Source organism: Hylobates moloch, unplaced genomic scaffold, assembly GCF_009828535.3.
Source record: "Hylobates moloch isolate HMO894 unplaced genomic scaffold, HMol_V3 SCAFFOLD_22, whole genome shotgun sequence".
Lineage (NCBI taxonomy): Eukaryota > Metazoa > Chordata > Mammalia > Primates > Hylobatidae > Hylobates > Hylobates moloch.
This window is the reverse complement of record NW_026652297.1, coordinates 638250-665553: the sequence shown is the minus strand read 5'-3', so window position 1 is coordinate 665553 and position 27304 is coordinate 638250. Positions and strand designations below refer to the sequence as shown.

General features: G+C 42.4%; 1 protein-coding gene across 5 annotated transcripts in view; it reads left to right on the top strand.

Moving 5' to 3' along the window:
• SLC4A8 (solute carrier family 4 member 8) overlaps positions 1 to 27304 on the top strand; it is a 228456-nt gene that overhangs the window by 14724 nt on the left and 186428 nt on the right. For all 5 annotated transcript variants that reach the window (XR_009211717.1, XM_058433741.1, XM_032143428.2 and 2 more), the window contains exons 2-11: positions 2572 to 2653; positions 13070 to 13210; positions 14278 to 14413; positions 15718 to 15878; positions 18541 to 18729; positions 19740 to 19831; positions 21131 to 21288; positions 22384 to 22471; positions 23490 to 23636; positions 24779 to 24879. Coding sequence is in view for 4 of the 5 variants with exons in the window: in XM_058433741.1 (XP_058289724.1) it covers positions 2572 to 2653; positions 13070 to 13210; positions 14278 to 14413; positions 15718 to 15878; positions 18541 to 18729; positions 19740 to 19831; positions 21131 to 21288; positions 22384 to 22471; positions 23490 to 23636; positions 24779 to 24879 (1295 nt within the window). In the remaining variant the exon portion in view is untranslated. The remainder of the gene's footprint in view (positions 1 to 2571; positions 2654 to 13069; positions 13211 to 14277; positions 14414 to 15717; positions 15879 to 18540; positions 18730 to 19739; positions 19832 to 21130; positions 21289 to 22383; positions 22472 to 23489; positions 23637 to 24778; positions 24880 to 27304) is intronic.

Below are 27304 nucleotides of genomic sequence, written 5' to 3'. Positions count from 1 at the left end.
CCATCCATATTACCACGAATGACAGGATTTCATCCTTTTTATGGCTGAATAGTATTCCATTGTGTATATATGCCACATTTTCTTTATCCATTCATCTGTTGTTGGACACCTAGGATGATTCCATATCTTGGCTACTATGAATAGTGCTGCGATAAACATGGGGATGCAGTTGTCTCTTTAATATAGTGATTTCCTTTCCTTTGGATAAATGCCCAGTAGTGAGATTACTGGATTAGATGGTAGTTCTGTTTGTAGTTTTCTGAGGAACCTCCACTGTTCTCCACAGTGGCTGTACTAGTTTATATTCCCACCAGCAGTGTATAAGGGTACTTTCTTCTTCATATCCTTGCCAGCATTTGTTATATTTTGTCTTTTTGATAATAGCCATCCTAACTGGAGTGAGATGATACCTCGTGGTTTCGATTTGCATTTCCCTGATGATTAGTGATGTTGAGCATTTTTTCATGTATTTGTTGACTGTTTGTCTTTTGAGAATTGTGTATTCATTCTTTTAACAAAGATTTATTGAGCACCTATTATGTGAAAAGTCTGTGCTAGGTGCTAGGATACAGTGGTGAGGAAGATGGACACAGTTCCTTCCTCGAGGAACAGAGGAGACTTTTTTTATTTTGTTTGAGACAGAGTCTCTCGCTCTGTTGCCCATGCTGGAGTACAATGGTGCGATCTCAGCTCACTGCAACCTCTGCCTCCCGGGTTCAAGCGATTCTCCTGCCTCAGCCTCCCGAGTAGCTGGGACTACAGGCACGCACCACCACACCCAGATAATTTTTTAATTTTTAGTAGAGATGGAGTTTTACCATGTTGGTCAGGCCAGTCTTGAACTCCTGACCTCAGGTGATCCACCCACCTTGGCCTCCCGAAGTGTTGGGATTACAGGTGTGAGCCACCATGCCTGGCCGAGACATTTTATTACTAAGAGAATTGCAGTGTGCTATGAGGGTATATAAATGGGGGACCTAGCTTAGTTTGGAAGTGGGGGTGGGTAATCAGGAAAGGCTTCGAAGTAAGTGTGTTGAGGCTGAGATCAAAGAGATGATGATCTCTTTGATCATCATCAAAGGTGGGGGGCGAGTGGTGGGAGTGGCAGGGAGAGAATGGTAGTTCCAGGAAGAGACAGCAGCACTAAGTAAAGAAGGTGGGTGTGGTTCCAGAACTAAAAAAAAAAAAACAACGCCTAATATGATTTAAAGGGTTGGAGCATGTAGGGAAGAGTGGATGAGAGATGAAAATTAATTTTTTTTTTTTTTTTTGAGACGGAGTCTTGCTCTGTCCCCCAGGCTGGAGTGCAGTGGCGCAATCTCGGCTCATTGCAAGCTCCGCCTCCCGGGTTCACGCCATTCTCCTGCCTCAGCCTCCCGAGTAGCTGGGACCACAGGCGCCCGCCAACACGCCCGGCTAATTTTTTTGTATTTTTAGTAGAGACGGGGTTTCACCATGTTAGCCAGGATGGTCTCGATCTCCTGACCTCGTGATCCGCCCGCCTCAGCCTCCCAAAGTGCTGGGATTACAGGCTTGAGCCACCGCGCCCGGCCGAAAATTAATTTTTTAGAGAAATTGCAAAGGAAGAAAGACTTGGTAAGAAAAGGGAACTAGCTACCTAAAGGCATATGGTAGGCACTCATACATGTGGAATGGATGAATAAGTAACTTTGAAATTTCAGTTGTGGGCTAATAAATGATGGTGCCATTGGTAGGAATAAACAAATGAGCACAGGGTGTTAGTTTTGGAAGGAAAGTTAGTTGGGTTTTAGACACGTGGTTCTTGAGGTGTGGCATCCTGGTGGCTTATCAATTACTGAACCACAGTTTCAGACTGCAGTTGAAATTGTAAGTCTCAAGTGAGGAAAACAAAGAGTAGAAAGCTCTTTCTTGGAAATTATGGTTAGAGGAAGAAAAGGACTAAGGATGAGACAGAGGAGGCCTGATAAGAGGAGCAGGATGGAAAATTTCAAGGACAGCGTGTGGTAAACAGGCCCAAATGCTGCAAAGAGGCCAAGGAGACCAATCTGCACCAAAGGGGACAACCTGCTTCACTGCACTTGCAAAATGCCAGCATGTTATACAGAGGTATAGACGGAGTGGGGAGATGGCAAAGGCATGAGATTTACAGCCACAAGACCTGGGCTCATGACACGTCCTAGTGATCCCAGCTGCTCTGGAGGCTGAGTAGGAGAATTGCTTGAGCCTAGGAGTTCAAGGCTGCAGTGAGCTATGATTGTGTCACTGCAATACAGCCTGGGTGACCCATTCTCTCTCTTTCTTTTTTTTTTAAGACCTAGGCTCAGTCCTAGCTCTGCCTTTTATGACATTTGTGACCCTGGGCCATCATTACTTAATGTTCTCTGAGTCTCAGTCTGCTCATTTATAAAATGAGAAAGAGAATGGCTACCATATTTGCATCTAAAAGGTATTGTGAAGTTCACATGTAAAAATACATGTAAACCATTGTGTTTTCCCCGTAAGTATCTCAAAAGGATCTGGCATACACAAGGTTTATATATTTGAATGAGGTATGTGTATTACTGTGACTACTTATTTATGTTTAAACAGAGACCAGATGAAGAAGCTGTGGTGGATCAGGGTGGGACCAGTACAATTCTCAACATTCACTATGAAAAAGAAGAGCTGGAAGGTAAGAACTGCCATGCTGTGTGATCAGGGAAATTGGTGAGGGGCAGCCTGGTGTGGGAAGACCTGGCTCTGTGTCCTAACTGTCTCACTAGCTGTCAGACCTTGGGGAAAATCACTTGATTTCCTTTAGCCTCACTTTCCTCATCTGGTAAATAAAAGTGGGGATACTAATACCTGTCCTACCTTATAGGGATATCATTAGGATCTAATTGCCCACATGGGAGATAGTGCTTTGAACACTGTGAAGTCCAATATAAATATTAACAAATAACCTGTTCTTTGAGAATGTGATGTATTCAGTTCAGTGCGTTGATTCTTGACAACTGCCTGGAAATACAAATATATATAAAACTTAAAGAGAAAATAAAATACAAATAGTTTTAAAAACTCAGTTTGGCTATAAAACCCTGTTTTTACCCCATTTCCAATATTTACTGTTTCTATTCTATTTATACCCATTTCTGCCTGGTGTTTTCATCTAAACAAGAGGGAAAACAGGAACACACCTGTGACATACTCTTGAGTTCATAACATCAAAGTTATATAAAAGCCCAGCTGAAGTGGAAAGGAAAGAAGAGGCATTTTGGATGACCGACTCTATCCAGTTTACCTTATTTCAGCTCTTCCTTTCTCTGCACCTCACCCCCAGCTCCCCACATGACCGTTGTGTGGTGTCCTGCTTTCCTTCTTCCCCTGGGGACTAGTTGGCGTGTTAGGAGTTGGACCCACACCTGGCCATGGTTTTCTAATTAGTGTTGATTCTCAGTTTCATTAGAGGAAGGCTCATGTCTAGTATCCAATATAGCTTTAATGAGAAGCCACATTTGGCTCAAAAGCCTTTGTGAAATCTCTGCAGCATCCCCTGCAATGTTGAAGGCTATGATACAGCAACTTTCTGATGCCTGAGACAGCATGTGAAATGTTCTTTCTGTACCGCCTGTTCCCGTGACAGTTTTTTCATCAAAGTTGTACAACCTCCAGAGAAAACTTGTCCTTTTGATGGGGAGAACGGAAGCTGTAGAGGCTGACTCAGCCTCTAGGTCTGTTACCATGAGAACTGATGTGGGTGGCTCTGTGGAGGTCAGTGGTGTTTGGGTATACCAAGGTGAAGTTTTCCAAGTTATTTTGACCAGATGGAAGAAGAGAAAATGTGAGTTGCAGCAGTTGGGAGGGAGTGGGAGAAGGGTGTGGAATGGAAGGCTAACATTTGCTGAATGCCCCTTGTGTGTTAGGCATTAGATTAGGCACCTTATACAAGTTGTCCTTTTCATCTTCATAGCACCCCAGGCCGGTAGGTATCATTATCCCTATTTTACACATGAGGAAACTGCTCAAGGTCATCGAGCCTAATTGCAGGTGAGGCTGGGGAGAGAATCCTGCTCTTTTCATTCTGCCACACAGCCTGCAAGGGAGGACAGTAACTATCATTAACCACCCAACCTCAATATCTTGCTCCATCAAATAAAATTTTTGTATGTTGCTCTTTCCTCTTCTTCTGTTCTGATAATCCTGTGGTCTCTCTACCCTCTCATTGCATCCCGGGGGCATGTTGCTGTCAGTTTAGTTGTGCTATAGCAAGCACCACTGGACCTTTGCCCTCAGCAAGGAGGTAACCATTTATGAACACTCTTGTCTACTTGGGAGTAGAATAAGAAACCTAGGCAAGCTCTCTTGAATCTTAATAACTGGTTCCATCCGCGGAGATCAGCTGAGTAATTGGCAGTGGGAGCAGCTTCTCTAGATGACATCATCTGTTCTTTATGCATGTTCTACTTTGCTAAAAAAGAAAGCTGCTTATGATGATAGCCTTACTAGTGCATAGTGTGTTGGGAGATGGTCCTTTGTACATAGACTTTTTTGAAAACTAGAATCTTATTTATGTTAACACACAAAAAAAGCATTACACGCAAATGGTGGACAAACTAGAACCAGATCTCAGGCCTGATGTGGTTCTAGACCAGCTCTGGAGAAGAGAAGAGAGAGTTGGGATTTGCTGTAGGGTTGGCTGTGCTGTGGGTTCCACTCAGACTCACTCTGAAGGGCAGCCCTAGGACTCAATGAGGCTGTACTCAGGGTAGTGTTATCTCTTGAAGGCATAGAATAAAACGAGTACCATTTTGATGGAACACAGAAGCAAATTGTGTTCGGATCAATATGCATGCCATGATACGAGGTTCTGTGGCTGCAAAAAAACTCTCCAGGTCTTCCTTCCCCTTTATTTCATAACTTCTGCCCACATAACATAAACTATAAATCACTGCCTTACCCCATTTTATTTATTTATATTAAACAGCAACCTCTAGTCCAAGAATATGAGTTTTTTGTTTTTGTTTGTTTGTTTTTTGAGGCAGTCTTGCTCTGTCACACAGGCTGGAGTGCAGTGACCCGGTCTTGGCCCACTGTAGCCTTGACTTCCTGGGCTCAAGTGATCCTCCCACCCCAGCCTCCCAAGTAGCTGGGGCTACAGGCACGTGCCACCATGCCTGGCTATCCTTACCCCATTTTAAGAACTATTTCTGAGATTTAGTCTGTGCACATTGTTAGAAACTTTGTAAGTTTGGGTCTTTTTGCATAAATTAATTCTATCAGTAAGATAAGTTGCATTAAGCCATTATGTTGCTTTTTTTTAATATGTAAGAAGAGTCAAAAGCAAACATCAGAACACGTTCCAAAGATGAACTCAAGAAGAGCAATAGTCCATGATGTGCTTCAGTGGACTTTCCCAGTCCCAGAGGAACAAGAGGCAGTTGCTTTAGTTAGAGGGATGGCTTTTTCCATTTTTTCTGGCAGATCATTATTCCTGATTAACTACTAGATTAATGAACGCTGGAGTGAGTTTAAGGCCTTCTAATACATTTTTAACAGAGGTAAGAGCCATTTGGTCATATTTATAACTTTTAAAAAGGCTCACATCTGCTCAACATGTGAGATTCACCTCTGCAGTTATTGACTTTGAGTTAACCTGTAAGCCCAGAGGAGCCAAGCATCCTGTTGTATGTGCTAATGAGCTCTGTGTGAGTGCTGGGTAAACAGTGTGCATGTACTGCATTGTACCTTGGTAGGCCCAATCTCCATCTGCAGGATACTTCAAACCTATGGTTCCTGTCCTGCTTTACATGATTCATTGCCAGTTCACTAAAGATTGCTCTCTGCATGTGTATATGTACTTATTTTTTAAAATATAGACTAAAATTACATCTTTCCCGTAATTTTTACTAAATTAGAATACTTTATTTGCACACAGATAGTTCCAAAAGACTAGGTTTGACCTTTTTTGGAAAAAAGAATGGGGAGTTAGATGGGAAGAAATGGGATTTGGGCGAGTTGGTAGGTAGAAGACGGGGGCAAAGAGCGGTTGAATGGCCAACAAAGTGACCACAGAATTAGTTTAATGAAGTCACTGGATGGCCAGAATCCAGTTAGATGGACTGGATTTTATTGGTGATATATGCATTTCCTAGTGTCTGTTTGTCATCTTTTCTGCCAATTTTTCTCAGAAAATTCAAATCCTTGCTTTAGAACTCCCAGACTAGAAACTGATGCCTGATTTTCTGACAGCCACTTGGTCCTTCTTAGCTCTGAACCCCTGCCGAGCTTGATTTCATTTCTGCCTGTCTCTCTGATGTTTTCAAAAGGCAGGCATTGTGATTGGCTAATGTTCGTGATAATTGATTGTACTAAAGTAAGCTTTACCTTACTTCCTACAGAACCACTCAAGGCATCTATAGGATGTCTTCCCCATTATGCCTCAAACCTACATAGTGGGAATTCAGATACCAAGCAAAACCATATATTATTCACTCAGCAAACATTTACTAAGCCCCTTCTGTAGTCCCTTTATGCAGTAATAAGTCAGGACAGTGAGAACAATTGAACCATCGTGTCTTTTCTGAAGAATGACCTAGCCTCAAATTTTGATAGGACTCGAACATTAGAACCTGGACTAGCCATCATCTGGACAAGCCCGGGAAGTCATTTGGTCTGGCCTCCTTGTTTTACTTTAATAGTGACAGTGAGTAATTTAAACCAATAACATGAAATCTAATAATGCAGTTTCTAATATCCAATCACTGCCTCCTCAATTTCTCCTTTAAAATTAAATAATACTAGCAATATACCAGCATGAGCCCAGTGGAAGTATTTGGAATGGGCTTAAGGAGCAAGGAGGAGTAGAGGTTCTAGCCTGGCTAGTAATCCTTTGCGGGGTTTGTAGGGAAGAAGAAACCCACGGTTGGGATGGCTCTATTAAAGAACTGAAAGTCACCCCTCACTGAGGCTGTTCTTAACCTAAGTCCAGCTCTATCTAGCTGTACTAGATTTTACAACACCAGGTCATCATTTTAGAGGCCAAAGTGGTTGTTTAGTTTTAAATTTTGTTTTGTTTTGTTTTGAGGCAGGGTCTCACTCTGTCACCCAGACTGAGTGCAGTGGTGCGATCATGGCTCACCACAGCCTCCACCTCCTGGGCTCAAGTAACCTCCCACCTCAGCTTCCCAATAGCTGGGACTACAGGCATGCACCACCATGCCTGGCTAATTTTTTATTTTTTATAGAGGTGGAGTCTTGCTATGTTGCTCAGGCTGGTCTCAAACTACTGAATGCAAGTGATCCTCCTTCCTTAGCCTCCCTGAGTGTTGAGATTACAAGTGTGGGCCACTGTGCTTGGCCAGAAGTGGTTGTTCAGGATCGAATTATGCTTTTTACAGCCCATAGATTCTTCATGACCTGCCCCTGCCTGTTTTTCTGTCCTTGTACATCTCCTTTCCTTCCCTTTTCTACCCTGCCCTGGCCCTACTGGCCATCCTTTTGCCTCAGAACCAGCTCTGCACATTCCCACCTTAGGACCTGTGCACTTGGTCTTTGCCCTTCTTGGAATACTCTTCTCCCAGGTCTTCTCATGGCCTCTCCTTCTTATCACTCAGATGTTCCCTCTAATCATCTTAAAGTCTCCCTTCTCCATCCTACCCCTTACCCTAGACACGCTAGCATTTTACCTTATTTGGTTCATAGTAATAATCAATATTTAAACGATATATTTTTGTTTTCACTTCTGACCCCCCCCAACCAGAATATGTGTCCTCAAGACTTTGTTCTGTTCACTATTGTATCCCCAGCCCTTGGGACAGGATCTGGCACAATTACTTGACTCTAGTTTGCTGCTAATGCCACCTGGGTTGGTCTCAGTAGTGTGCTACAGGGATTTCATTAATATACTATAATGGAACATAATGAGTTAACAAATGGTGTTTTATTAAGATGGTATTCAATTTAGTATTTTCACGCTATATGCTTTTTATAGTTTATACTGATAATGTCAGGGTCTGGAATCCCACATCTTAGCAGATGACCTCCTCTGGCTCTATATTTCTGTTTCTATGAAGTTGCAAGATGACTACATTATGTTCAGAGATCTGCCTGTTAAAAATGACCTGAGATATACACGAGGCAACAGAGAACTCTCCTGAGACAGGAGGGTAAGAAGTGCGATTCCATCAGATACTAAACATTTTATCCTCCTGCCTTTTAACATTCTAGTAGCAGATCTCTGATCATCTTATCCTCTAATCCTTACTGTTTGTTTTTTATTTTGCTTTATCACTTTGGAATTTGGAAAACAGGGCAAATAAAAGGAGAGACAAGTAGAGAAAAGTGTTAGAATGGCACCCAGGGCACTTTAACCTGGCTTGGAAGTGGAGGGCACTATCAAGGAAGTTGAGTGCAGCCTTAGGAAACCCCATTGCTGGGAAAAGAGGAAGATAAAAGAGTTGGCAACTCTTCCCATCAAGTCTCCTTCTCGGGGAAGTCTTCCTGATGGAGCTGTCCATTCTCAGGTCAGTTAGGACTTTATCAACCTCCCCATGCCCTGGTGAGTACTTTATTTGCCCTGAACACCTTCACTTTGGTTACATGTGCTTTTTGTGGCCCCTTTCAGGTCAGAGTCAGAGGCCCTCTTAGGTCAGATTATGTACTCCTGAGGCGGTCCTAAGGGCTTATGCTCTTCAGGGAGGTACTTAGGAGATATTTTATTTGCTGAACATTTATGGAACAATGACCATGTGTGAAACACTGTGCTTGATTATGTAGGCATTCTGAGAGAAACGTCTAACTTGGGACACCAAGGAGATTGCAAATGAAGAGTGGAGAATAAGAGAGATAGCTGCTTAACTTTAACGCAAAGTAGAAAAATAAGTACATGAGAAAAGCGCTAACCAAGAGTGCTGGGAATCTCCCTGTCTGTCTGTCTGTCTGTCTGTCTGTCTATCTATCTATCTATCTATCTATCTATCTATCTATCTATCTATCTAGAGATAGGGTCTCATTCTGTCACCCAGGCTGGAGTGCAGTGGTAATGATCATAGCTCATAAGCTCACGCAGCTTTGAACTCCTGGGCTCAAGCAATCCTACCACTTCAGCCTTTCAAATAGCTAGGACTATAGGTGCACACCACCACACCTGTCTAATTTTTTTTTTTTTTTTTACACCTTTTGTGGAGATGAGGTCTCACTAAGTTGCCCAGGCTGGTCTCAAACTCCTGGCCTTAAACAGTCTTCCTGCCTTGGCATCCCAAAGTGTTGGGATTACAGGCTTGAGCCACTGTGCCTGGCCTGGTACTGGGAATTTAAAGGAATGAGGCAGCACATCTGATGGGGGAAATCAGAAACAATACCAAGAAGGAAGATGCATCTGCAGTGCATCTTGAATAAGTGAGCCAAGCCAGTGTCCAGAAAGCATTGGCACATTTGTGGAATGGCAGTTTGATTCTGGTAGGGAAAAGAGTATGAGGTGATGGTGGGTACAGCAGTCAAGGCCATGAAGAGGAGATGGAGTCAAAACCAGGCCATTTGGTTGCTGAGGTACATGGCAGTTATACATCTTTAGATTTTTTCCCCCCAGAATGTTGATTCTCTGTGAGCATGTGGGATTTCCACTTTTTTTTTTTTTTTTGAGTCAGAGTCTCCCTCTGTTGCCCAGGCTGGAGTGCAGTGGTGCGATCTCTGTTCACTGCAGCCTCTGCCGCCCAGGTTCATGCCATTTTCCTGCCTCAGCCTCCTAAGTAGCTGGGACTATAGGCGCCCACCACCATGCCCAGCTAATTTTTTATATTTTTTTAGTGGAGACGGGATTTCACCATGTTAGCCAGGATTGTCTTGATCTCCTGACCTTGTGATCCGACTGCCTCGGCCTTCCAAAGTGCTGGGATTACAGGCGTGAGCCACCATGCCCAGCTGAGATTTCCACTTTTTATTTCTCTTGAACTCGTTATTCAGTTATTGAGAGGTCTTTCATTTTATTTTCCCACTGATGTATAATTTGTATTAAAAGAAGAAAAGATTAAAAAGGAGATTGAATACTGAGCATGAAGGTCCTGAATTCATATGGGTGAGCCATGATCAGAGCTGTAACTAGGAGGATTTGTTTGTAGGGTTAATTTAATGTGAGAGACAGGAAGGGGCCCTGCTTTGTTAAAGTGGGAGTTTCGATGGCCCTAATCTATAGAAAGTACAGTGAGGGAGAAAGGGAATGGAGTTGAAAATCTAAGGTAACGCTCAGGCTTCAAGCGTAGGAAATTGAGAGAATGACAAGGCCATGAACAGAAACATGGAATGAGTATAAGACCAATTTCAGATGGAGGATGGTGAGTTTGCTTTGTGACGTGTTCAATCATTGTAGATAGAGATTTGAAGGTCATTTGTAGAAGTGAACTTTGAAAACAGAAGAGTGTTTAGCACTAAAAAGAGAGAAGAAAAGGGCCAAGGACAGAAACCTGAGGAGCTTTCCTTTGGTGGCTTGTTGGGGGATGGAGCAGCACAGTCAGAGTAGTGCAAGTGAACCAGGGGAGGGCAGTGGCACCGGAGCTCAGGGAGCCCAGAGCACCCAAGTGGTTTGGATACTGCCTGCAACATGGTGGGCTCTCAAGAAAGTCTTTTTTTTTTTTTTTTTTTTTTTTTTGAGACGGAGTCTCGCTCTGTCGCCCAGGCTGGAGTGCAGTGGCGCAGTCTCGGCTCACTGCAAGCTCCGCCTCCCGGGTTCACGCCATTCTCCTGCCTCAGCCTCTCCGAGTAGCTGGGACTACAGGCGCCCGCCACCACGCCCGGCTAATTTTTTGTATTTTTAGTAGAGATGGGGTTTCACCGTATTAGCCAGGATGGTCTCGATCTCCTGACCTCGTGATCCGCCTGCCTCGGCCTCCCAAAGTGCTGGGATTACAAGCGTGAGCCACCGCGCCCGGCCAAGAAAGTCTTTTGAACTAAGCTGAGAGAGGTGTAAGATGATAGAGATTTGGTGAATGAGTGGTGTGGTGTCCCTAACGAGGGAAGCTTCAGCAGAGACTGGGGTCAGAAGCCATATGCAGAGGCTGTGGAACAAGGAAGTGGTGAGGAAAGGGAGTTAGGTTGTGACTGTTTTTGGAAGTGGTTTGATAAAGAAGGAAAGAGGAAACAGCAGAAGCTTGGGAGGGTAGCACTGCTTGGGAAGGTTTCTTTTTAAGAAGTCAGGAGAAACCTACGGCAGGGATGGATGGAAAGGAGAGACTGAGGATAACAGAAGCAACAGGACACCAGAGGGGTGGGAGGCAATGGGATAGAGAGTCATACTCATTAACATACCCAGCTTGGCAGAGGAGAGCGAGCCAGACTGGGGAAGAGAAGAACTTCTTCCATCTCTTCTCAGGAAAAACTGAAGTGAGGGCTGGGTGCAGTGATTCACACCTATAATCCCAGTACTTTGGGAGGCCAAGGCAGGAGAATCTCTTGAGCTCAGGAGTTTGAAACAAGCCTGGGAAATATGGCAGGACTTGTCTCTACTAAAAATCAAAAAAATTAACTGGGCGTGGTGGTACACGCCTGTGGTCCCAGCTACATGGGAGGATCACTTGAACTTGGGAATTCAAGGCTACCGTGAGTGGTGATCATAACATCACACTTCAGCCTGGGCAACAGAGTGAGACCCTATCTAAAAAAGAAAGGAAAAAAAAAGAAAAAAACTGATGGAATGTCACCTGCTGTCAGCAGGAAGGAATGTGGATAAGGTTGTGGATTTGAAGACAGTGGCTAAGGATTAGAACAGCTCCTTTGGTGGAAGATGTGAGGAATGGGTCTGAGATCTAGAGTGCTGAGCAGCAGTAACCAGGCAGAAATGGCAGAAGACCAAGGCATGGTGCATTGGGCATGGGAGCATCAGCAGCCCCAAATTCTGGGCTCCAGTTTTGGCAGGAAGGCAAGGGAAAGCCAGGTAGAGGTGACAGAGATCTGGAAATCTGGATCAAAACAAAAGCAGGCTTATAGAAGGAATGAGGCTGGATGTGGTGACTCATGCTCGCAAACCCAGTGCTTTCGAGGTGGAGACAGTAGGATTGCTTGGGGCCAGAAGTTTGAGATCAGCTTGGGCAACGTGGTGAGACCTTGTCTCTACAAAAAATTGAAAAATTAGCTGGGTGTGGTGGTGCACACCTGTATTCCTAGCTACTTGGGAGACTGAGGTGGGAGGATTCCTTGAGCCCAGGAGTTCGAGGTTATAGTGAGATATGACCAGGCTACTGCCCTCTAGCCTGGGTGACAGAGTGAGATACTGTCTCAAGAAGAAAAAGAAGAAATAGGAGTGGAGGAACTAGGGAGGGAACACTATTGGGTCACTTATTTTCTCATGTTCCCCTCTCTTGGTACAGTATTTAATGTCTTTTTTTAACCCTAGCCTCACCCTCCTCATGACTTATAACTAGTCTCTTTTAGTACTGTTCTAGATTGTGTATGCTACAATGTAGAAAATAAAATAATGGAAGCTGATCCTAGGATGTATATGTCCTAGGCTGCTACAATTTATTCCGGGCATTGTGTTAAGCATTTTGCATGCATAACCTTATTTACTGCTTGTGAAAACTCTGAGTCTAAATACTAAGCTTTTAACATTTCTTCTTAAAGATGAGTCACAGAGAGATTAGATAAATTGTTCAAGGTCACTTGGCAAGCGAATGATGGAATTGAGTTTTGGACCCAGGTGGGCTGATTTGAGCCTTACCTGTGCTCTTAACCACTTTTCTAAACTGCCTCCTTGCCAAGACCTGCCACACTTGTCATAGAGCAACTGTATTGCCTTTTAAAAAAATCACTCAGTCAAATTGTCATTGTCATAACAATAACATCTGAATCAGCCTTTACAGTTTGGAAATCACATTATTTCTTTCAGTCTTCACAAGATCCCTGTGAAGTTTGCAGGCATGTGCAGGACAAAGGAAGAGATCTTCAACTCCAAAATCTCTATATCTTTACTCCTGGAAGTCTTTGAAGTTTTGCTGTTCCAGAGCTGTGACCAGACCAAAGAACTGTGATATTTTTTTCTCTTAACTATGCTAGGCTTTTTTTTTTTTTTTTTTTTTTTAACTAAAGGAGTTCTCTCCACAGACCTTCTGCTTCTTTCCAGGTCATAGAACTCTATATGTGGGAGTTCGGATGCCGCTTGGCCGGCAGAGCCATCGGCATCACCGCACTCATGGCCAGAAGCACCGGAGACGAGGGCGGGGCAAAGGAGCCAGCCAGGGAGAGGAAGGCCTGGAAGCCCACGGTAAGGGCCTTGGGAGACAGGGCGGGTGTCCACGGCCCAGAGGCATGGGGAGTCTGAGGGGACATGGGACTGACATTAGCAGCGGGGCTTGAATCTTGAGCCTTTTTATAGGATTTCCAAAGCTTGCTTCTAAGAAGAAATGCCTGTAAGAGTCAAAAATATTTTCGTGAAAACTTCACAGTTCCGGGCGGCTGGGACTACAGGTGCCTGCCACCATGCCGGGCTAATTTTTTGTATTTTTGGTAGAGATGGGGTTTCACTGTGTTAGCCTGGACGGTCTCGATCTCCTGACCTCGTGATCTGCCTGCCTTGACCTCCCAAGGTGCTGGGATTGCAGGTGTGAGCCACCGCGCCCGGCTACATTTAAAAAATTTTAAAATATACAATTAAATTGTTATTTACTATAGGGTTATTTTTATGGTCATAATAAAAATTATATATGAGTATAAATAAAATTCATTTCTAAACTCTTAATATTTTTTCAAAATCGTTATATATTTTTGTTTGAACATGTGGCCTGTCTGCCTGCAAACACACGGACTTTTTGATTCACATAGAGTTAAATATATATTAGTCTAAAGACAAACTTTAGGTGTAAGAAAATTATGGAATAAGTGTGTGTGTGTGAGTATGAGTTTGTACCTATTTTCAGAAGAAAAGAACAATATGTGAATAAAAATCATTTTAATAAGGTGGCTACTATAAAACTAAAAACCCAAAAACTGAAAGCAAATATAAAAAAAAAAAGAAAACTTCACAGTTCTGACCCCCTAAAATCAATACCATAACAGGTAAAACCCCTTGCTAGAGAATTAGCCAATCTTTTTGATCAAATTCATCAGTTTTCCAGTTTCTTGTGGGTTTTCTTCAAGTGGTCTTCATTCATAAGTTTTTCCTCCATGAAACTACTTCTACAGAGTAGCTTTTTCTCTGAGAATAAAGAAATCTTTTTCTTCTGCATTCGTGGTTGTCTATATATATTCCTAAAGTTGTTAGGTAAGGAAGAATGCTGTTTCTGTTCTAAGTGTGAGGCTAGAGCAGACCTTTCTCTTTGGTTGATTTCCTAGACACACCATCTCAGCGTGTTCAGTTCATTCTTGGCACCGAGGAAGATGAAGAGCATGTGCCTCATGAGCTGTTTACAGAGCTGGATGAGATCTGTATGAAAGAGGGAGAAGATGCTGAGTGGAAGGAAACAGCCAGGTGAGGCCCTAAAATGGCCTGCATCAAGATCTGCTTGGGTAGGCAAATGTGTATCCTTCAGCAAGTGACAGGCCTGCCTGCCTTATTTCTTCTTGGGAGAAGCTGTGACTGACATGGGGACTGACATTCCAGTGTCTCCCATGGAGAATTTTGGTGTTGGCATCTTTATGATGTCTTTGGTGTTACCTATGCCAGTTGACCTGGAGCATGGGATTGGTGAAATAACATGAGATATTCAGGGGGATCCCCTCTCATTTGTTTGGGGCTCAGAGTAAGTTTATGGGCTATCTTGGTATTATCATAGGTCTGGCTTAGAAGATGTAGCCAGGGCCACCTTGGTGGGGACCTAGTTTAGCAGACATAGCATAGGTCCAGACTTCTTCTGCAGGTGAACCATAGGGTTCAAATTCACCAGTAGTCACAGAGTTTTTGAGACTTTAACTTCCTCTGGGACAATTCAAGCTATAGAGACCCTTGGGATTATATCCAGTGTGACTGTAGGCTTCCTGAAGTGGTTGTGGAATAACTATGCTTCTCTGAGACTCAAATCCCAGAAGAGCCCTCAGGATAGCCAAGGACATGTCTAGGCTCCTTCAGTAACTGATCAGTGAACCTCACGGATGGTGCCTGAGCCTTGGGGAAGGGGCCCGATGGGTAATTAGCAACGCATGGCTTCATCTCTCACTGAAGTAGCTCTTGCTGGATGCCTGCTGTATTGTGAATGTTATGGGTTGAGAGATTCAAACAGGCCAACTGACCTGGTACCAAGTGAAAAGGCAATTAGTCTTTTGTTATTCCATCTTGGCAAACTTCTAAAGGTCACACAAAACACTGAACGCTAAAGGTCACACAGGACAATGATAAAAAGAAAAATATCATTTTATTAATGTGATTTGTCAATGTGTCCAAATGATATAGATTAAATCTATTTTTTTAATTGTACAGGTAATGCATGCTTGTTATAGAAAGTTTAAGAATAAAGATAAGCAAAAAGAAGAAAAAAATTATCTGTAATTCCACAACTGCAGGGTTAATGAGGAATATAATATTTGATGTCTTATACATGTATGTATTTGACTTTTAAAATTTTCTTTAAATAAGAATGGAATTAAACTATACTCAATCTTGCAGTGTTCTATTACCTGCTTTTTTCACTTACCAATGTACCCTGAACATATAGATTAGATTTTACAATGTTCAGTATGACTATCCAGGTATCTTCCTCTGTGGCTCACATCGAAGATTCACTCTTAAAAATTCCTTATTTTCTATCTTTGGCATCTAGTTATTTGTAATGCTTTCAGGTGGCTGAAGTTTGAAGAAGATGTTGAAGATGGGGGAGAACGCTGGAGCAAGCCTTATGTGGCAACCCTTTCATTGCACAGCCTGTTTGAGCTAAGGAGCTGCCTTATTAATGGAACAGTCCTTCTGGATATGCGTGCAAATAGCATAGAAGAAATTTCAGGTAAGGTTGGGGAAGGGAAAACAGAGAAACTTTCTTATAAATTTAAGAAGTGTGGGAAAAAAAAGAGTGTAGTGTGACAGAAAGAATACAGTGGGTCGTGTGTCCTTGGGCAAGCCACAACCTTCCTGGCCTCAATGTCCTGGCTGTGGGAAGGGTTTCAGGCTAATAAACGACTCTACCTACTTCACAGGTGTATTATGGTATTCAAATGACATGGTGTTAAGCTTCCATTTGTCTGTTTATTCAGCAAATGTTTTATTTTGTACCTGCTATATACTTGATAATGTGCTAGGCATGGGGGAATAAAGTCCCCTAGGGTGCAGTGGCTCACACCTGTAATCCCAGCACTTCGGGATGCCAAGGTGGGTGGATAACTTGAGCTCAGGAGTTCCAGGCCAGCCTGGTCAACATGGTGAAACCCTGTCTCTACAAAAAATACAAAAATTAGCCAGGCGTGGTGGCTCATACCTGTAGTCCCAATTATTCAAGAGGCTCAGGCACAAGGATCACTTGAGCCTGGCAGGTCAAGGCTGCAGTGAGTCAAGATTGTGCCACTGCACTCCAGCCTAGGTGGCAGAGTGAGACCCTGTCTCTTAAAAAAAAAAAAAAAAAAAGTAAAAGAAAGAAATGGTTCCTACCTTCAAGGAGCTCACCTTCAAGTGGGGGAAATAGCCATGGAAATAACAATTAAAATAAGTGCAACGACAGAGACATGCTTGATAATAATTAGAGAAAGGGGCAACTGGAAGTTGTGTGGAAAAAAGGAGTAAAGAGAATTAAAGACTTTAAAATATAGCATCTAGGGCAGATATTCAGGAACTTGAGCCAAAGTGCCCCTACCTCTTCAGTAAGATGTGAAGGGGAGATATCCGATTGTTCTTCCTGATGCGATTGAGTGTTAAGTTATTATGTTTGGGGCCTGGATGGAGAAACACCTGGACGCATGGGGGAGTTTTCTCTTGAATTGGTTCTGTTTGGCTGGACACTTAAGAAATATTTCTCCAAATGTTTCTCTATTTCAAGTATCCAAGTCATTCTGTCTCTCTGGGATCATAGGAGGACCCTGGGGAGGGGTAAGCACTGATGGGACATTGGTGCTTTTTCAGGGAGGTACCCCAGAAGTATCACTCTGACTGCCTGGGAAAAATGAAATTCTCATGTTCATCATTGGAGTCACATTTTGCTTACTTTTGACTATTTGTCTGAAATCCCTTGAATGTTCCTTAAAAGGTTGTTTGTTAGGGAGAAGAATCCCTGGGAGCTATTGAAGCTGTTTAAAACTCTTTGTAAACAACAGCAGTCACTGGAGAGTTTTGGACAGGGTAATGATCGATCAGATTTTGCATATTAGAAAGATAATGATGGCAGCAATATGGAAGGTGAGTTGATGGGAGAAATGCATTAGGCTATTTCAGTAGTTCAGGTGAGGTTACCTGCACTGTGGGCAGTGTCAGTAAGGGATGGATAATTTTTCTTCTGTTAACTTTAAGTGATAAGAGAGACAGGAGGCGATAGAGGGAGACATGAGGTGGATGTTCTTTTTTTTCCCCCAAGATGAAGGGTCTTGAAGCATGATTATAATATAGGGGGAAGGAACCAATGAATATAAAGGTTAAAAATACAGAAATATGGCTCTTCAGCTTGAAAATTAAATAGATTTTCCTCATTTATTGCTTGGATAGTCATGAATAGACTTAGAAATTGAGGATAGTTTGCAGTTTTTGGGAGGCTTTTGAAGTAGTGCATAGGACTGAAGTAAAAGTGCTGTGATTCTTCACATCAGGTACCTAATATATTCATAATATTTTAGGGATACGGGTAGGTAAAGTGCGTAAAAGAAAATCAGCACTGTCTCTATATCATCTCATTTAATTTCCCATAACAACCTTTTAACAGATAATATGAGCTCCGTGTTACAGATGAAGAACTGAGGTATAGAGAGATTATATACCTTGCTCAAGATCACACAGCTAGAAAGTGGTAGAACAGGGAAACAATATGGGCCTTTAACTCCAGAACCCATACTGATAACTGCTATGTTTACTGCCACTTAACGCTAGGTATTGAGATTTTTTTCCCCCTCAAATCTGTTGGGCTTGATAGGTTTAAATGTGATGCTTGGTGGTAATTGTCTGGGGTGAGTGGTTAGTTAACTTAATTTTTCTTATAGATTCCTCTTCCAAGTAGCCCTTTGGAGTTCTACAGTTATAGTTCTTCTTGACAATTACAGCAATGTTAAAATCTTGGAGGAAGGGAATGTAGGGGAAATTTGGCAGATGACAGAAGAAAATAGGTAATAATATGAGCTTTCAAATTATACAGTCCTGAATTTGAATCCCAGATGTGTAAACTGCTAAATGTAAGACCTTGGAGAATTTTCTAGCATTTGGGCCTTAGTTTCCTCATTTGTAAAAATTGTTGTACTAGTGCTCAATAGTTTCTATGCCCAATAATAATAATTTGTTACATGAATAAAGTATAACTTTTCACAGTCACTATCATCAAATGGCACTTTCAGACAGGAAGCTGAAATTGCACCTCAATGACCCTAGTGGAGCTGCTTCCCCCTACTCCATGCCCTTTACCCCACTCCACCTGATGTTGGCCTCCTTGGGTTCATTAACCCTCAGTCTGAGTGTTCATGTGAGTGTCTACTTTCCAGAACTGATCCTGGATCAGCAAGAACTGTCCAGTGACCTGAATGACAGCATGAGGGTTAAAGTGCGGGAAGCCCTTCTCAAAAAGCATCATCATCAGAATGAAAAGAAGAGAAACAACCTCATTCCCATTGTTCGCTCCTTCGCTGAGGTTGGCAAGAAGCAGTCTGATCCTCATTTGATGGATAAACACGGTAAGATTATTAGGTGATTTTTCTCTCTTTATTAATAAGACATTGGGAACTAGTTGGAGATGCTGACTTACTAGGGGTAGGGGCTCTATTTGTCTAATATGTTTCCATGTCCACTTAGGCACTTAGTACTTTTTTGGAGACTGGTAAGATTGGTGGCTGGGACTGGTGCCCATCTCTCTCTCACGGCATTCCTCAGGTCTCAGCGGACCCAAGGTGAGGGACTTATGCCCCAGGGTGGCCTCAGAACTGACGTAGCTTTTGAGAGATAGCCACATTGGGGACAATTTGAGACCTGAGAAGGTAAACTAGAGCTTTTTAGGAGCAAACAAATATCTTAGATTAGGGAGGCAAAATACAGTAGAGTAGGCTCTGGAGTCAGACTTGTAGGCTTGTGATTGTGGCTTTACCACTCACAAAATGTATGACTTTGGGCACTCTACTAAGCCTCTTTAAGTCTCACTTTCTAACCTATAAAGTAAGAGTAATAATAGGACCTACTCCACAAATTTATTGTGAACTTCAATAAGTCAATCCATGTAAGGCCCTTAGCCAGATGCATGGTGGATTATAATCACTCCAAATTTTGGCTACTGATTGGTTCCTTTTCCTGTGGCCAGGAAGGGCCTCGTCTACATTTATTTCCTGGTCTCTACTCATATTGAATCACCATGTGCAGGGGATATGCCTGGGAATCTATATTTTTGAAAAGTTTTCCATAGGGGTCTCTCATATGCATGTCTGGTGAAGGAGTACTGCCTTAATAGAGAAATAAAAGAGTGTCATAATGTGTTCAGAAGGAAGGTGCAGAAGTAGCAAGAGCCCTGTCCTTCCCTTACCACTAACTAGTAGATAAGGAGAAAGATGTGTGTGGGTCTTGACTTCATAGTCATCTTAACCTCTTTTCTATGTAGGCTTTGCAGGAGAAGGCAGAACCAACTGATGATGGGTGGGATGTGTCAGAAGGGGAAAAGGGCAGGGACTCAGGATTTTGTTTGATTTTCTCCAAATAGGTCAAACCGTGTCTCCTCAGTCTGTTCCAACTACAAATCTTGAAGTAAAAAATGGAGTGAATTGTGAACATAGTCCTGTGGATTTAAGCAAGGTGAGCAGAGTGGTGGGAAGTTGGCTTCTAGGCCTGAGGTTCTTTTTAGTGGAATCCAGAGTTTAATTGCTGGAATCTGGGTAAGGTTTAGTGTTTCAAGACTCTTTCCCTAAGACTAGAGCCCTTTCTGCATAAAAGGAGGCCCAACTGTGCATGTCTTTTCCCTTCTACTTCAGCCTGGATGAAGCTGACTCAATAGTTTCTTTCTCCAGATTCAACATACTGAAAACTGAGACTAGCTACTTAGAATCTTCCCTAAAACAGATCTCTTGATTTTTCAATTATTTTTTTGGTACCTGGTCTCCAGCAGTTCCTTCTCACCCCCAGGAGTTTTGCCAAAACGATATTTTGGATATCTATTTAGAGACAGATGTCTCCTAAAACTAACTCTTGGTTGAAGCTCTCCTTGAGGATTGTCACTTTGGTATCTGAGGCCTTCTGTAGTAGCAGTGTCTCACTGCAGCTTCTGGTCCAAGCCATGGTCTCCCTGCCTCCAGCCTCTCCTTGCTCTGGTCTATCTTTGACATTGTGTTTCTAAAACACAGATAGTGTCATGTCACTTCCTCTGCTCATAAGGCTTTCCATTTTATTTGGAAAACCTGAAACCCCCGACAAAACATTTGAGTGTTTAAAAAGGGAAAGAATGTGACCCAGAGCTTCAGAAACATTTCTCTTGGAGGAAACTTGGGGGAATGGGATTGAAATCAGAATACCTGGTTTTAAAATCCGAATCTATACCTTAAAAGCTCTGTGGTCCTGGGCAAGTCAACTTCACCTCTCTGGGTTTCAGATACTTCGTTTTTTTTTTCTTTAAGTGGGACGAATACAATCTGTCATATCCTCCTTCTGGGGTTTTTGTAAGAATCAAATAAAATAAGAAAACATTTGCTAACCATAAAATGACATATGAGTGTAAGGTATATTTTAGGTGATGGGGCCAGGTGCAGTGGCTAATGCCTGTAATCTCAGCACTTTTGGAGGCTGAGGTGGGTGGATCACATGAGGCCAGGAGTTTGAGACTAGACTGGCCAAAATGGCAAGACCCCATCTCTACTAAAAATACAGAAAAATTAGCTGGACATGGTGGTGCATGTCTGTAATTCCAGCTACTAGGGAGCCTGAAACACAAGAATTGCTTGAACCTGGGAGGCAGAGAGCTGTGAGCTGAGATTGCGCCACTGCACTCCAGAGTGGGTGACGTAGTGAGACTCTGTCTCAAAAAAAAGTAAATAAAAAATTTAAAAATGATATTTAAGGTAGTGGTTCCCAAGTTGTCAGATATTTCTTTTGGACTTTCAGGTAGACCTTCATTTCATGAAAAAAATTCCTACTGGGGCTGAGGCCTCCAATGTCCTGGTCGGAGAGGTGGATATTTTGGACCGTCCCATTGTTGCCTTTGTGAGGCTGTCTCCAGCTGTTCTTCTCTCAGGCCTAACAGAAGTGCCAATCCCAACAAGGTGAAGGCAAAGATAAAACTCATGCATTCTATCCAAAATTCAAATTTATGTAGTGCTGGTAGAAGAAACCAGTTAATACTGAAATTTAGAATTAATTAATTTTAGGAATGGTGTTTACAATTCAGCAGAAAAGCCAGATGTGCTGGTGTGTGCCTCTAATCCCAGCTACTAGAGAGGCTGAGGCGGGGGATTACTTGAGCCCAGGAGTTTGAGCCTGCAGTGAGCTAGAATCCTAGGATTGCACCATGGCACCCCAGTGTGGGTGACAGAGTGAGACCCTATCTTTTTAAGAAAAAAATCAGCAGTAATCTCAGAAAATTGAGGTATATTTGATTAGCCACCATGAAGAGGAATTCTGAGATTTATTTCTAAGGCTATGACTGCACAGTATTTATAGCCTTGGAAACAGAGAATTGAAGACCATTCAAAGGACATAACAAGGGCCAATAACTTGTTAAAATAGGAAGCCAAGTCTTATCTTCTCAGTTCTGTAGAGCCATAATCCAGGGAAACATCTCTGAATAAAGGTATTTGTTTCCCTTTACACAATTCTGGCATGGTTTGTATGGTTTGCAGATATGCAAACATTTGTTCAAAAGGCTATTCGTGCACTCTGAAGGTGGTGATGCTGGTGATTCAGAGCCCTGCTACTTACAGAGAGTATTCAGATGTCCAGAACACATTTAGACTCCTCTGTAAGGCTTGATCATTTCAACTTCCTTATCCCTCTCCTCTCCCCATCATCTTCTTATTAGAACAATAAGTGGAATTCAGACAACCTTGAATTTGCACCACAGTGCCATGTTTTGAAAAAGCATCTTTTCTACAGCTAGGAATTGTGTCTATGGAAACCCTAAGAAATGTAACCACATTATTGAATGATGCCACACAATAGCTTCCGAATGCCCATAGTGGAGCTATTATTAGGTCAAGGCAACTCAAAGTGCTCCTTCATTACTATCTTCTTTTTTTTTTTTGAAGGTACAGTGATGATTTCTGTATGATGAGAGAGAGAAATCTTATGCTATTTAGAGAAGACTAATGGCACTTCTTTATATTTACTTACATAATTTCCTTCTCTGTGTGTTTTGCCAGATTTTTGTTTATCTTATTGGGTCCAGTAGGGAAAGGTCAGCAGTACCATGAGATTGGCAGATCCATGGCCACCATCATGACAGATGAGGTATGTGCAACTTCTGCTGCAGTCTTCCATCTCATAAATATTTATTGAATATTTACTCTGTGCCTGGCACTATGCTAGTTATTGGGGATAAAATACTTTCCATTGCAATGTCTGCTGGGAAGTAGTTCAGGGCACTTCTCTGAGAGCCCAGTGTGGAAGGACCAAGCTCTAGAGGATTTTTCTTCCTATGTTATCTCTCCTTTTTTGAGTAATCAAGAATGCAGAGAAATCTTTTTCTGGGGAAACTATTATTGCCAAGTAGGATATAGAGAGAAATATATTAAGGTTGGCTTAACTTTCAAGAGAAGATGGTTAATTAAATACATTCAAGCTATTTACATAAAGAAACCTCACTCCTGTTCCACTAAATGAGACCGGTTTGTATAAAGTCATGGGTATGACCTCAGGCAGTGTAGTGTGAATGTCTTGACTAGTCTGTACCAAAACAACCAGACATTTTGACATTTTGACATTGAACCCACAGTGCATACTCTGGTAAGGACTGCACTGCTTGGTAAGCTGCAAAGTAGGGCTTTCAAGGCATATGCCTTAGGCAGCAGAGGGAGGTGTGGCCTGTTTTTTATCAGCTTTCTTTGACTGAGGCTTAATTCAGGAAGGACCTTCATTAGTAATTCCATCCAGTGTTTCCAACCTTTAAGATCAAGAAAATTTCCCTCTCAACCTGGGAAAGCTTATTAAAAAAATTTTTTTTCATCCATCTTGCCTTTCCTTCCATCCTTTGTGGAGATAACATAATTGTACAACTTTAGAATCATGTCTTATCTCTTCTTATACTAGCAGACATGTATTTAGTTCTTTTTGATGCATGTCATTTCCATGCTTGTTTTTTAAATCCTTTTATCCTTGTACTTCTCTAAGTGCTAAAGTTTTCTGCATCTCAGATCCCCATGACAGAGATAAAAATCAAGAGGTTGTATTCATTTTTCACCATATCCATTGGTGATTGTTTCATGTAAAGTTACTTTTAACTTTCCTGAGGGTTTTTTCTTCTCTGTAGATTTTTCATGACGTAGCATATAAGGCAAAAGAGCGAGATGATCTCCTGGCGGGGATTGATGAGTTCCTAGACCAGGTGACGGTGCTCCCTCCAGGAGAGTGGGATCCCTCCATTAGAATTGAGCCACCCAAAAACGTCCCTTCCCAGGTAATGTTTGCACATCAGCCAATGTGGCTATTGTCACTTACTGACTGCCCGCCATGGACAAAGCAAAGACCATGTGGGTATATGCTAAATATGTCAAGATGCAGCTCTGTTTTGGTGCACCTAGAATATCAAAACAATAATAAACATGAATCTGGGCTAGGTGTGGTGGCTCATGCCTGTAATCCCAGCACTTTGGGACGCCGAGGCAGGTGGATCACCTGAGGTCACCTGAGGTCAGTTTGGGACCAGCCTGGCCAACATGGTGAAACCCCATCTCTACTAAAAATACAAAAATTAAGCTGGGCGTGGTGGTGGGTGTCTATAATCCCAGCTACTTGGGAGGCTGAGGCAGGAGAATTGCTTGAACCCAGGAGGCGGAGGTTGTAGTAAGCCGAGATGGTGCCACTGCACTCCAGCTTGGGTGACAGAGCGAGACTCCACCTCAAAAAAAAAAAAAAAAAGAATTTGCATAGTATAAATTGGCTCAGGTGTGATGGGGTCAGTCAGGATTACCTGGGGATGAATTTTAAGCCAAATTTTGAAGGATTGATGTGAAATAGCAGAGAGAAGGGAGAATATTTCTTGTGACTACATCGTATACAAGTCATCAAATGAAAAAAGCAAGTTGTATAGAGAGAGCAAATAGAATGTCTCATATTTTTCTGACATATTAAAGATGGGAAAGGAACTCCTACTGTGTACTAGACACCAGCCAGGTGCTTTATATATGCAAATTCAGCCTTCCCAGGAACATCCCTCAAAAGATATTATTATCTCTAGTTTTACAAAATGAGGAATAAAACTATCTTCTAGGGCAAGATTTTAAGGTAAAGTAAGATTACACAGAGGCAGATATGAAACTGGAACTTAGGTCATATCTAATGCCAAAGCCTCCATTCTTCTCTTTCTAGGCAAGGCTTAGTTAGGAGTCAGGTACTATGGAACAGGAAGAGAAATTATGGGGTATGTGTGTGTGTGTTTCGGTGAAGTCAATAAACTGCATCAAGTCAGTAAGTGTATTTGAAAGCTACAAACACGGGCATTTTTGGTTGCTTTTGGGCTATCCCATTCCCACTCCCTGCTGATAGCAGGACAGAAAGATAGATGTTACCTTTACTAATTTTGTGGTCTTCTGTTAAAAGGAGAAAAGGAAAATGCCTGGAGTTCCAAATGGAAATGTTTGCCACATAGAACAGGAACCACATGGGGGTCACAGTGGGCCAGAACTTCAGCGCACTGGGCGGTAAGTCCTGGGACGTTTCACAGCGATGCTGCTTATTGGGTAGAAGTTATGTAAAGGAATGAGGCATCCTCTTTCTTTCAGCCTACTTCTCTATAGTGGGAATTTATTGGCTGAAGAATGACTTTTCAAATGGAACCACTGACTAGAAGTATTATGAATATACCAAATATCGTATTCATTCATTCAAGTTTCTCAAATCACCTACCATGTTTTGTCTCACCTCCAGTCCTTCCTACCATTGTTCCCTCTGGTTTGAACACTCTTCCCTTTCCTCATCCCCTGGCTAACTCCTACATATCCTTAGTCTCAGTTCTTGTGTCACTTCCTTTGGAAAGCCTTCTAGGACTCTCTCTGGATGAGATTAGGTGTTCCTGCTACGTAATATCACAGTATTGAGCTCTGACCTCCCTTCCCCACATTACAGCCTTTATCATACTTTATTATTATTGGTTGATCTATTGTCTTTTCTGCTAGGCTGTTTATTCCAAAAGGGCAGGGGCTCCATTATATTCCTAGGACCCAGCAGTGCCCTGAACAGAGTAGGCTCTCAATATCTGCCAAAAGAATGAATACTTTTAGAATGATGTCTGTTCTGTAGCATGGAATGGACTAGGTATGGTAAATGTTGAGTGATCATTTTAGGTTAAGAAACTCCCTTAGGGTAGGAAGATAGGTACTATTTTAGGTGTATGTGCCTCAGAATAGGCAATCTACTCTTCTAGGCCAACATTTTAAGGACAGATGTCCAAGGAGGAGGTAAGTGAGGGAAGCAGGTCCCCAGACTAGGAGGTTTTATTCTCTAGGTCAGAAGGTGGTAAACGAGAATGATATTTTGGGTTAGTGTGATATCCAGAGGTGTCCCCAGAGAAGGTTGAGACTATTGCTCTGTCTCTGTTAAGCTGTGCTATGTCTAAGAAGGTTCTGCTGGGTAGAGATTCTCAGGGCAGGACTCAGATCATGGAAAGCAGCTTTTATGTCCTCTAACCCCTTGCTTTCTTCTTTTCTGCCTCCTTGCTTGAGGTTGCTTTCCTTACTCTTCTATCCTCAGCACTCTACCCAGTGGAAACTCAGAGTTGTTTTGGAATTGTGGAAAGCATTTTATTTTTCCAATCTTGGAAATTCAGGGAGAAACCATGAGAGGAGACAGAAACAGGAGAGAATGGCACTTGACTCGCAGTGTCCTGCAGAGGAGCATGTTTTCTGGTAGGAAGAATGTATTGGAGGGTAGGGGAAGATAGCTGTGCTCTGGGAGGGAGCATTGGTGGAAGGAAGGAGTCCTTGCAATGGAAGGGCCACTGAAAAGGGGGAGCAGCCTTCCCTTTTTAAAAAACATTTTCTTTAAAGTCGGGAGAGATCTGAATTGGGTGGGGAGGCCTGGTATCGAGAGGCAGTTCAAGGGAAGCATGTGTCCTCAGAAGGGGTTCCAGGATTGAGACTCTCCTAGAGGAGGTGGTAATTTTTTCAGGAAAATGTTTTGAGTATGGATTTGATATTTCAAAATTATAATTTATCTTTTGGATATAAAGGGTGTCCATAGTTTAGGAACGCAGAGTTTGAAAGTAGTAGAATTTAGGGCAAGAAGGTTTTCCTCAAACCAATATCTGTGCAGAGATGAGATTTTAGGTTGCTACTGGTGCCAAAGAAAACAAATAGATTAGCGTCCCAGGCTTTGTGAGAGGGGGTCACTTATAATCAATTCCACCTGAGGGTTTGGGAGACCATTATATTGGATCTCAACAGTTATAAGATCTTGGAAATGGCATCTGATGTCCCCAAGAAAATCCCATATTGCCAGGATCATCATATTCTTATTCACAAACCGCAAGTCTCTTAACTCACAAATTCAAATGGAGTTTGAAGCAGTTCTCCCATAATGTCATGTCAGGAACTTCTGGAATTGACAAAGCTAAAAGGAAGCTCTGGGCGATATGGGAGATGCTTCCTCTTTCTGAGCTTCTGTCATTTTTCTTAGAGCCCTTAGTAAAGAGCCTCAAGCCATATGACCTTCCTCACATTGTAGCCCCTTAGGCAAGGTGACATAATGGCTGCATAGAGAATCACATTTCCAGGCCAGCTCTGGCCTCTTTCTCAGTCTCAAATTATGTGGGAGGTAAATGTGAGCCTTTTTTGTATATGGACATCCTATAAGTTTCTGTACTTTCCTGGACTGCACAAACTAAAACCACATTAGCCTGGGTTTTATAATTTTTTGGACTATTAGTTATGTTTTTTTGAGATGCAAAACTGCTTTATGTGTGTCATGTTGCACAACCTTGGAGCAAGACTTGGATAACATCTTACGGAATGTTATCCTTGTTGGAGGGAGAAGTATTTGAAGGCAGGGTGAAGTAGACTCTAAGAAGGTGGGAAAGGAGACAAAATTGAAATGGTACTCTGAGTTCTGTATGATCTGACCCTCCAAGCC